The 12,449-nt window shown below is 36.8% G+C and overlaps 1 protein-coding gene across 11 annotated transcripts in view; it reads right to left on the bottom strand.

The window, feature by feature from the left end:
• The window catches only part of LOC127423776 (glutamate receptor-interacting protein 2-like), a 50,890-nt gene that overhangs the window by 18,725 nt on the left and 19,716 nt on the right, over positions 1–12,449 (bottom strand). For all 11 annotated transcript variants that reach the window (XR_007894372.1, XR_007894373.1, XR_007894374.1 and 8 more), the window contains 7 exons: positions 12,166–12,252; positions 9,480–9,555; positions 7,735–7,880; positions 7,137–7,284; positions 6,336–6,490; positions 4,316–4,441; positions 923–1,093 (listed from right to left, as the gene is read on the bottom strand). Coding sequence is in view for 7 of the 11 variants with exons in the window: in XM_051668334.1 (XP_051524294.1) it covers positions 923–1,093; positions 4,316–4,441; positions 6,336–6,490; positions 7,137–7,284; positions 7,735–7,880; positions 9,480–9,555; positions 12,166–12,252 (909 nt within the window). In the remaining 4 variants the exon portion in view is untranslated. The remainder of the gene's footprint in view (positions 1–922; positions 1,094–4,315; positions 4,442–6,335; positions 6,491–7,136; positions 7,285–7,734; positions 7,881–9,479; positions 9,556–12,165; positions 12,253–12,449) is intronic.

The raw sequence follows: 12,449 nt of genomic DNA, 5'->3' as shown, positions 1-12,449 counted from the left end.
AATATTTTCGGAGATATTTTGTAGCTGGGGTCAAAATGACGTTTTGCCTATGGTTTGTTGTGAAATTACAGGTAAAAAAAAAAAAAAAAAAAATCAAAAATAACCATAGAAAGGTGGCAGCATCAGATATTGGAAGGTCTATTACTAAAATCAGTTGATTTCAGCACCCCCTGTTGCATTATATGCCAATGTGTGAATCCAAAAATGGAAAAAAACACTTTTTTGTGTTGTTTTTGCGAAGTGGGAGTGCCTATAGCTCAAGTAGTATTTAAGATATCTTCATATCCTTTTAGATTCTGGATCTGAACAAACTTTCGTTTTTGTATCTTCAATTTTAAGGCTCTAAATGGTTCAGTCCCAGAGATGTGGGGCTCTCAATGTGGCTCCATTCATAAATAGTTACATTTTACCCATGTTCAATGGCCAAAAACCAAATGTGGGCCACATGGTATGAAGCTAGTTTTTTCTTGTCAAACAAAAAGGTCTGAAGTACAAATAATGTTGATACAGGAAATGTACTTTTATTTATTCACATCAAACTAATAATGTCAAAATCCTGATTAACCACAGTCCAATACACAATTATTAAGAATAAGCCTTAGTGCAACACCTACGTTTTGTTTTTTGATTTTTTTTAAATGTGCATCTGCAAAGTTCTGGAATCATTAGGAGTCCAAGCACAGAAGGTGCTGAAACTCTATTGCATTTTTACAGATTTTCTTACTATGCTTTTCTGTGATAAAAGTTTCTGGGTAAAGACTGTATGTCGTATAGATCCCAAACTTTGCAGGATGGTCCCAGATCCCCCCCACCACTCAGGCACGCACAGATCTATCCGTCACTGAGTGTACTGATAGAGACGGTACACTTGATCTTGGCCAAAGGCAGAAAAGATAGATGTTAGAATCCAGTGTTCACTCACAGGAACTCTTGTGGTCTTTCCTCTGTTGTCTCCTTTTGGTGACGGTGCAGCGGGGGCTGGAGGGGAACGAGGGCAGGGTGCTGCAGGGGTAAGTATTAGGATAAGATGACTGAGTCCCACAGGTGTAACTGTGAAAGCCTGACGTGTTTGTGGAGATGCCAGACGTCACAGCTGGAAGAGAGAGACAGAGCATTTGAGGAATAGTTCACCCAAAAATGACAATTCTCTCATCATTTATTTACCCTCATGATGTGTATGATTTTCTTTCTTTTGCAGAACACAAAGATTTTTAGAAGAATATCTCAGCTCTGTAGGTCCATACAATGCAAGTGAAAGGTGGCCAGAACTTTAAATCTTCAAAAATCACATAGAGGCAGCATAAAATTCATCCATAATTCCTTTTTTACTATGATTCTACACTTTCACATTCTTCTTTTGTTTTTTGGCGATTCACATTCTTCGTGCATACTAGCACCAACTGGCCAGGGCTGGTCAAATGTGGAGACTTCTAGTAAAAAAAAGGAATTAAATAATGATCTGTTTCTCACCCACACCTATCATATAGTTTCTGAAGACATGGATTTAACCACTGGAGTTGTATAGATTACTTTTATGCTGCCTTTGTGATTTTTGAAGATTCAAAATTCTGAGCACCATTCACTTGCATTAAGGACCTACAGAGCTGAAATATTCTTCTAAAAATCTTCACTTGTGTTCAGCAAAAGAAAGTAAGTCATTCACATTTGGGATGGGATGAGGGTGAGTAAATGAGAGTTTTTTTTGTTTGTTTGTTTTTTTGTTGAGTGAACTATCCCTTTAAGATCTCCAGAAAGGCCACAATTAAACAGTGGTGGAATCTGCATTTCTTAATGGCTCAGTTAACACTATTAGTGTATAAAATATGCTTACTGTGCAGTATATACTGCACTTAATTTTAAATAATTTGAAACAGAATGCAACAGTAAACATTTCAAACAGTAGTATGCTACATTGTCATGACCTCATTATGTTGCATATTAATTTGGTGAGTGGTGTCCAGTTATTTCACAAATATGGTATTTTGTATATATATATATATTATATATTATATATATATATATATATATATATATATATATATATATATATATATATATATATATATATGATCAAAAGTTTGCATACCCTGGCAGAAATTGTGAAATTTTGGCATTGATTTTGAAAATATGAATGATCATCCTTTTATTTAAGGATAGTGATCATATGAAGCCATTTATTATCACATAGTTGTTTGGCTCCTTTTTAAATCATAATGATAACAGAAATCACCCAAATGGCCCTGATCAAAAGTTTACATACCCTTGAATGTTTGGCCTTGTTACAGACACACAAGGTAACACACAGGTTTAAATGGCAATTAAAGGTTAATTTCCCACACCTGTGGCTTTTTAAATTACAATTAGTGTCTGTGTATAAATAGTCAATAAGTTTGTTAGCTCTCACGTGGATGCACTGAGCAGGCTAGATACTGAGCCATGGGGAGCAGAAAAGAACTGTCAAAAGACCTGCATAACAAGGTAATGGAACTTTATAAAGATGGAAAAGGATATAAAAAGATATCCAAAGCCTTGAAAATGCCAGTCAGCATTTTTTTCTTTGTTGCCATGTTTGGTTTTATGATTGTGCCTTTATAACCTACAGTTGAATATGAATCCCATAAGAAAAGAAATGAGTTTTGCCTGCTCACTCAGGTTTTCTTTAAAAATGATCCCTATATTACCAATTCTCCAAGGGTATGCAAACTTTTGAGCACGTGTGTGTGTGTGTGTGTGTGTGTGTGTGTGTGTGTGTGTGTGTGTGTGTGTACACATACATACAGGGTTGGGGTGTAATGAAATACGTGTAACGAGATTACGTATTTAAAATACAAAATATAAGTAACTGTATTCCACTACAGTTACAATTTAAATCATTGGTAATTAGAATACAGTTACATTCAAAAAGTATTTTGATTACTGAAGAGATTACTTTGCATTATATTGTCATTTGTTTCATTTAATATTTAGTCCTTTCAGATGGAAAACATTTATACATATAAATGATGTGATCCAAAGTGCATTTGAACAGCGGTGAAACACTTTCTTATGATGTGTTACATTCATACGAGCAGACAAGAGAAGTTTGAAGTAAGTTTGGAGCAGAAGAAATAGAAATAAACCTTGTATAAATTGTCAGCTTTGCACGAAGCTAATGCTATTTCTAGCCATTTTACATGCACGTTACCAGGCACGATCATATTTTATTTAATAAAGAATTCACGTTGGATCTTTTTTTTTTTTTTAGTAAGACCTTTGATATTAGGGCAAAAATTGCATTGTTTTTTTATTTTCCTGTAAAAATATCTAAATCCTTAAAACATGTTCAATTTGATTTCTTGTTTTAGAAACAACACTGCATAAGATATTTCGGTTTTTCAGAGAATGTATTTTTAACATGTGTATTTTGTCTTACTGTACTGGCAGAGTTTTTATAGTCAAAACAAGTGAAAAAATCTACCAGTGCTGAAGAAGTAATCCAAAGTATTTAGAATACGTTACTGACCTTGAGTAATGTAATTTGTAACATATTCCATTACATTTTACAGCATGTATTCTGTAATCTGTAGTGGAATACATTTCAAAAGTAACCCTCCCAACCCTGTGTGTGTGTGTGTGTTAGTACATAGTAGTATACCATTCCAAACATACCCTAAATGTTATCCCCTTCCAGTCAGGCTAGTACCAGTAACTTAATACATTGATTTAAAGGAATATTCCAGGTTCAATACAAATTAATCCCAATCAACAGCATTTGTGGCATAATATTGATTACAACAAATTTATTTTGGCTTGCCCCTCTTTCTTTAAAAACAAAGGAAAAAACTGGGTTACAGTGAGACACTTACAATGGATGTGAATGGGGCCAATTTTTTTAATGTTAAAAAACTCACTCTTTCAAAAGTATAGCCACAAGACATAAACAATACATGTGTAAACCTTGTTTTTGTGTGATAAAATCACTTACTAACCTTTCATGTGAAAAGATATTGCCAACTTTAAAACTTCTTTGCCATGATGATGTAATGTCAAGAAACCCTAAAACAACTGTAAAAATTACCATTTAAAAAAACTTTACAGCTCAAATAATACATGAGTTTTAACAGATTTAATGTAAATGCTTCACATTTCTGCCTTTAAACCCTCAAATTCACTTCCATTGTAAGTGCCTCACTGTAACCTCGATTGTTCTGGGTTCAGTAAAAATTAAGCTCATTCTAAATCATCATTGGAACATCTGAATGAACCTTTAACACAAACTTAAAAAACATTATTACACAAGTATATACAAAAACTAACACACACAGGGGTCACTCACATCTGCAGTGTGATGGTGTAGGAGTGGTGTGACTCCAGGCTGAAGGTGTTTTTTGGAACGATGGAGGAACGCTGGTGTAGTTCTCACTAGAGTCCCACTGACGCTGACTGCTCCTCTGAACACGCACTGCAGGTAACACACACATTCATACACAAACACAAATACACACAAAATGGGGTGATAAATGGGTTATATCTGCTGAGAATAAGCTTATGGTTACAGCACTCTATAACAGATTTTGGTATTCAAACTGGTATACGCCTTCAGAAAGATCTCATGTAGAATTTTCCACTCTAATTCGCTGATCATTGGCATTTAGAGGTCTGTGTGAACCTGAGACACTGCTAATAGGTTCACTCGTGTACAGACAGCACATTTATTCCCTCCATTTCTCTGTCTTACATTTCCTGACCAGCGTCAATAAAGCTGACAGCAGTGGAGGAATCATCTTAAAATTCTCTTGTAGCTCGTGTTAGGAAACAAATGCTCTGAAAGAGATACAGAGGACATTGTTTTGAAAGCTGACAGCAACGGATCCTTCTGACACATGTAGCTATGCAGCTGTGTCGCTAACGATTCTTAATTAAGCACACATTCTTGTCATGCTCATTAAGAAATGCCACAACCATTAGAGAGAGAGAGAGAGAGAGAGAGAGAGAGAGGCGCTCACATAGAAGAGGATTTGCTTTCTAGTTCCTGCCATTTCTATTTAGTTCTCCATATTGCTTTGAGTGGCCAACAACTTTGGTCACAGATCTTTACAAGCGTTTGGTCAAAATATAGCATGTTAGTCATGGCAAGAGTTTTTACTGTCAGATTTGTCAATCAAAGAGGTAGACTGAATTTGGTCTTAAATTCAAAATACCATTCTATTCAGTATGTGTACTACGGCACACAGTATGTGAATTTATGCATCCAATATGCTAGTGACCTACTACATTTTCAGAAAGAGCACACTGCATAGGACGCTGAATTTCACAATCTATAACCGGAGTATCAGACATAATTTTTTACAACTATTTCTTGACTCATTGTTTGATTAATAATAATAATAATACATTTTTACACAAATTGGATAAAAAATGCAAAGTTCAGTATTTGTTTATGAGATTGCGATGGGATATAAAATAAAAAATAACCCAGGGGCATGAAAATGCCAGAAACACCCATTTACTGTGCAGTATGCAGTAAAAAGTATGCTAGTATTCATTCCATTCCGAACACATTCTCAGTTTTCAGTTCTGAATTGCATGGAAAATTATTCCACATATGAGATTGTTTCTAACAGCTGAGCCGCATTGTGGCTGGAAACATCGAGCTAAAGAGGATGCATATGTACAAATTATTTACCACTGTTGTCTTTGTTTATTCCATCCAAATCCAATGATACAGCTAGAATGTAGTTTTCTGGAAACACATCCAGTGAATCACGTGTGTGTGTGTGTGTGTGTGTGTGTGGTAGGGGAAGTCTTGCCCATAGCACTCTGCATATTAGGAATGACTCATGATACTTGCAAGAAAGTGGCCACTATAACTTCCGAGACCAACCTCACCCCCCCCCCCCCCCCCAGAGCAGAGCTGTACATAAAGACATGAACTTGTGCTGTTGGACAATAGATCAGGTCGGATCACCTTCAACTTGTGGAAAACAAATGCTATGAATACCAGCTTACTGCATACAGTGCAGTATTACTGAATATCCATTATTTAAAATAAAAAAAAGTATGCATTATGAAACCTTAAACATTTCAATCAGTGGTATGTTACATTGTTGTCACAGGACATCTACATTGCATGTTTAATTCATGAGCAGCTTGTAGTTATCATCTCAGAAATAAATATAGAGTTACTCTGTAGTCAATATAATTAGCTCTAACTAAAAACATAAATGTCAAATGTCTTATAAAACAAAGCATATGAGTTCGTGTTTTTGTGTGAAAAGTGTCCATTGGCTTATGTGCACAGTCTACGTAACCACCTCTCTATGTGTAATATCCTAATGTAGGTGTAAAAGACAGACCTGTGTCATGAACGCTGTGTTGAGAGGGAAGGATCTCTAGTTTCGTGAGTTCTGCAGAGTTTGACAGAAGCTGTTGGGCCTCCATCAGAGAGCAGTGCTCTGTGCTCATGCCATCTATAGCCAAGAGAATATCCCCAACATGCAAAGCACCACACCTGAGACAAAAATAAATAGAGAGAGAGAGAGAGAGAGAGAGAGAGAGAGAGAGAGAGAGAGAGAGAGAGAGAGAGAGAGATGTTGTAACAGGGTAAGAAATTAATTTATAAGGGGCAAGGGAAGAAACGTGGTGAAAACAGGAGGTGACTCAACAGATGGGAAGGTGTCGGTTGAAAAAGAGAATGCGAGAGAAGAGAATTGCTAAATAGGTCTGTTACTGCATGATCAATTAGGTTACAATTAATTAGTTTCACGCAAATTCATTTAATCATGTTTTGCATGCACTGTGCACATGCATGGATATAATCAGACCTACAGTGCCTGTGCAAGGTTATATTCAGGAACATATTAAAATGATATGGAAGTATCAAAGAAGACATTTGGGCCCTGTTTACACCTGGTATTAAGATGTGTTCTGCAACAGGACAGCGCTAAAGACAGGTGTAAATGGGGTCCAAAACGTTTTGAGACTTGTCCACTACAACCACATCCAGAGATTTAAGGGAATTTAGAATGAAACTATTGCCCATGTTATGGTCATAGATTTGTGTTTGTAAATGCGTTTCTGCTGGTGATTCTTCATGCAATGTTGCCTCTGAATGCATGTATGAGAGTGTGCATGACTGTGTGTGCATTTGCCCTCACCTGTCTGCAACACTAGCAGGTTTGATTTTCTGGATTGTAATGACCTGTTTGTTCCTGTAGAAGATGGTAGTGAGACTGAGACCCAGTACTGAGCCTGCGGAGTGGGCAATCTCCACCTGCAGCGGCCCTGAGGACTTCTGGACTGAGTCTGACATGAGACCAAACCAGAACCAGAGAGAGAGAGATGCACAGAGAAAAAACAACATAAGATCAAGAGATTGGGAGAGAATGGAACCTTCACTGTTTGCATAGAGTAAGAATATAGAGCTATAAAATGAATGTGAATAGCATAGCTTAGATAATTTGGTCTCAGAAGAATTAGATGTTTATGTTTTAACTCAAATTAAAATCAGAGGAGACACATGACAGATCAATGAAAATCATTTCCATTAACTTTCCTTTTAATCTAATTGCTGTTTAGGTGAAACAATTAAGATATTAAAGACATCTCATTGGTGTTTATTCTTTCCTATGGGAATCTAGAGGGAATGGAATATGTTTCTAGTCTAATTAAGGCCACATGAGAGTATTTGTGCATACAAGCATACTCGTGTGTGTGTGTGCGCGTGCGTGTGCACGCATCTGTTTGCTCGCTCACCCGTGACCGTGATGTCATACTCGATAAGGAAGAAAGCCTCCTGGCTGCTCTGCATGATCAGGGTCAGAGCGTCAGCATGTTTCTGTCTGTTCAGAGCAACGCCGTTCACACTCAACACACGATCGCCCGCTCGCAGGGTACCCTCCCTGACAGAGAGACAGGCATAGAGACAGATAGAGAAACAAGGAGAGACAGGTGGAAACACAAAGAGACAAAACAGTGGAGGGGTACAGAGATGAGAGAGAGAGATACAAAGAAGTTAGAAAGGATACAAACGCTCGCATTTAAAATAAAAACATCATAAGTGTCTTTTTAATAAGTCATTTAATATATATACCGTATATATTAGTATGTGTATTCCCTGGGAAATGAATCCATGGCATGACCTAGGGATTGCTAGTGCCATATTCTACCAGTTGAGCTATAAGAATGCTGAATTTTAATTAGCATTTACAGTGGTAAATAAAAGTAATCCATATGACTCCCGTGGTTAAATCCATATCTTCTGAAGCCAACTGATAGTTGTGGGTGAGAAACAGATCAATATTTAAGTCCCTTTTTACTATCAAGCTCCACCTTTGACATGCCCCAACCAGTATGTGGCTGAATGTGAAAGTCAATTCCACACCAGAATATGGAAGTGAAAGTGTACATTTTCAGTAAAAAAGGACTTAAATATTGATCTGTTTCTCACCCTCACCTATCAAATGGCTTCAGAAGATATGAATTTAACCACTGGAGTCTCACGGATTACTTTAATGCTGCCTTTGTGTCCCTTTTGGACCTTCAAAATTCTGGTCTCCATTCGCTTGCATTGTAAGGACCTACAGAGCTGATATATTCTTCTAAATATCTTAATTTGTGTTCAGCAGAAGAAAGAAAGTCATACACATCTGGGAAGGCATGGGGGTGAGTAAATGGTGAGAGAAATTTTCATTTTTGGGTGAACTATCCCTTTAAGAGCGTTTTGAACTCTGTTTTTGAAACCAACATGCAAAACTGCTGCTAGAAATACACATTTGCACAATTGGGCTTTTGACTCCAAACTGTATTGTACAGTTATAAAGCCCCTGTGACAACTTCCCAGTATGACAACAAGCCCTGGTCTCCCCTGTTCAGCACATTTATCAATGTGTATGTTACCTGGGAATCACACACATGACCTTTTGGTTGCTATTGCTATGCTCTACCAGTTGAGCTACTGGAATAACAGGACTCCAGGAATTTTAGAAGCCCACTGTAAATAATGTGCTAATTTTAATTCACTATTGAGCATAAAGCAGGGTTTTATTAGCATGTCTTTGTGTTTTTGGTTCTGTGTGTGTGTGTGTGTGTGTGAATGTAAGCTCTGGGTTGTGTTCTACCCTTCTCACTCATTTTAATGTAATCAGCCTATGCTTCAGTTGGCATGTATGCTTTCAAATCTCACCGTCCACATTCACATACATTGCACACACAATACCGCATGCTCTCACACTGACCATATATACATATAAAGACACACACACACACAAAAAAAAAAATCCATTTCAGAAATGTATACACAAACACCTACCACATCAGCATGGTCTCACACACACACACAGTCAGAGAGATTCATGATGATTCAGACATTGGACTAATTAATAAACGTCAACCAGGTCAAACAGGGCATTTTTGTGCCACACCGCACATCCTCGTCTTTCTAGCTGAGGAATAAACATATCTCATACACACTCATATAATTTGACTCATAGTTGTCTCACCTGTCTGCAGGTCCTCCGGGCCTGACGTAGGTCACCACCAGAGGTCGAGCCCTATGCCAGTCCTCATGGAAGCCCCCTGAAAGCATATGAAATACACACCTGATGTGCCAACCTGATGCCCTTAGTCATAACACTCAACCCAACACATACACACACACACCACCTGCTGTCCTTGAGTGTAACATCAGAGTAAACACAAATGCCATTAAAAAAACTCTTTAAATTGAATTTTTTTTTTTTTTTTTTAATCATTTGAGGAGATTTGAAAGGAAACATTCAGGTTTGAAGGAACATTCATGTTCAAAATAACTTGAAGGAATAGTTCTCTTATCATTTATTCACCCTCATGCCATCCCAGATGTGTATGACTTACTTTCCTCTGCAGCACACATTTGAAGATTTTTAGCAGAATATCTCAACTTTGTTGGTCCATACAATAAAAATTAATGATGACCAGAGTTCCTAAAAGCATATAAAAGCAGCATGTCTTTATCCAATCCATGTCTTCATAAATGATACAATCTGTTATGGGTGAGAACAGACCAAAATATAACACTTTTTATTTTTGTACTATAAATCTTGACATCAGCAGTCTCCTTGGTGATCATGATTTCACACTCGATTACACTTCCTTGCGCCATCTAGCGCTCTGAGCATTAGGAAGCACTAGGAAGTTTAATCGAGCTTGTAATCATGACCGTGCCTAGAGACTGCAATGACAAGATGTACATTGAAAATGGAGTTATATGTTTGTCTGTTCTTAACCAAAACCGATAGGATCACTTCAGAAACATGGAATAAACCACTGGAGTCGCATGGATTACTTTTATGCTGCCTTTATGTGATTTTTAGAGCTTCCAAGTTTTGGTCACCATTCACTTGCATTGTATGGACCTAGAGAACTGAAATATTCTTCTAAAAATCTTCGTTTGTGTTCTGCAGAAGAAAGAAATGCATACAAATCTTTGATGGCATGAGGGTGAGTAAATTATGCGAACATTTCTATTTTTGGGTGAACTATCAATTAAACTCGATCAGCAACTTCTGTGACATGATGTTGATTACCACAGGAAATAATTTAAAGTATTGACAAAAAACGCATTTACAATAATGCACTTACAATGGAATACTAAGAGGCATGGCAATATACCGGAAACATTTCTTTAAGTCAGTGGTAACAGCATGCACATAGTTTCTTTATAACCTCTGGTCATATGTTTTTTTTTTTCTTAAAAAAACAAAACAAAAACAAAACAAAAAACTGTGAAATTCACCTCAGTTTTTGGGTTATAGCCACTGGCGTAGCCATGGGTGGACCTGGGTGGGACGGTGCCACTCATTAGCATTCAGGCCCACCCAATTACACCTATAGCCAAAAGCTTGCTGGCCTCGAACCACGAACGTCAGAGGCTGTTGATCTAGATAATGTCAGCATCAAAGCTTTTAAAACAATAGCAGCATAAATCTAGATTGCTATCATTATAACAAAACTATTTTACTTCAAACACCCGATGTGACGATTACTTGCACGTTCAGTTGATGGGCATCCCGTATTGTGCAGCAGCTCCAACCACTTTGTAATCTTCGGATATTAAAATTAAAATATACAGTATGTGAATTTATTGCTATAAATTGTAATAATTAGGCAATATATTTAAGTAACTGTTCATCAAAACCAGATCGAGTTGACATAAGATGCTGAATTAAATAACTTTGGTTGTTAAAATGATCTCAAAACTCCTAAAACTTAAACTCCATCCACTTTCTAAAATAACGTTAATTAATTACTAATATCACACAGTATGTATGAATGGATTGTATTTACTAGTATAACTTCTATTCGTTGCATCAAAAGCAGCTTGTGATGGCATTAATAAGCTGTTCTTAAATCAGTTATTTTGGATGATAAAATATGCTCTGAAAACTCCAGCCTCTTTTTCCCCGTACAACTAAACTAAAATCCATATCATATGGGTGAATTTATTGCTATGAAATTAATATCATAACTTAGGGAACAGTCACAGACGTAGATAGCTCAGAAATCTTTCTCTACCTCGGAGCATGATTCCTTTAAGCTTTTTCTCTCTTACTGTATTGCAGCAGGGTCATTTCTCCCCCACTTTAATGAGAGTAGAGTTGTAACGCAGTGACACAATCAGAGAAAAAAAGTCATTTTATTGACAGAACACCATAGCGACAAAGCCCATTTCCATCATTTTAATCCATCCAAAGATACACCAGCAAATTTTGTAACCAAAATTGGTCCATTCTATTAGATGTAAAATTTTCAAAATTTCTATGGTAAATCACTGAATCCCCATATAACAAGTAATATCTATTCTCAGCCACAAGGTCTCCTAACGTTCCATATGTTATGCATATAAAATAAAATAAAAAATGTCTGAATGTACTCAAATACAAATATTGTTGATTGACCTTTTAATATTCTTAAAGTACTGTAGACAACCTTTAGTAGCTAAATGTCCTTAAAATGCCCCTGGAAATAATTTGCTAAACATTAAAAATGTAAAATAAAATAAAATAAATGAAAAGTTTACAGATCTCATGCAATTGATAATTATTCTTGGCCCATCCACCCAAAGGTTTCTGCCTTTGCTACTGGTTATAACATCAGTTTATGGTAAAAACAAATCGAATATTTACAAAAAAACATCAGGTTTATTACCTCTCAGAACGAAGCCAAAGCTGTTGCCCTCTTTCTCCAAACACACTTCGATAGTTTTAGAGATGACATTGCAGGGATTGCTGGGAACTAAACGCAGAGGGAGGGATTTGTGTTACTGAACTCCACAGATTGAAATCTACATTTCTTTACAGCAAACATACTTTAAAAAATGTACTTGACAAGCAAGATGACATTAGGTCTTATATTGAGATCATCTCTAAACAGAACAAACCAGCTTGGAGCAGCACCATTTCATCCTGGTCTAAGCTGGCCTTTTCAGCAGG

The sequence above is a fragment of the Myxocyprinus asiaticus genome, chromosome 33 (assembly GCF_019703515.2).
Source record: "Myxocyprinus asiaticus isolate MX2 ecotype Aquarium Trade chromosome 33, UBuf_Myxa_2, whole genome shotgun sequence".
Lineage (NCBI taxonomy): Eukaryota > Metazoa > Chordata > Actinopteri > Cypriniformes > Catostomidae > Myxocyprinus > Myxocyprinus asiaticus.
This window is presented reverse-complemented; position numbering and strand designations above follow the sequence as displayed.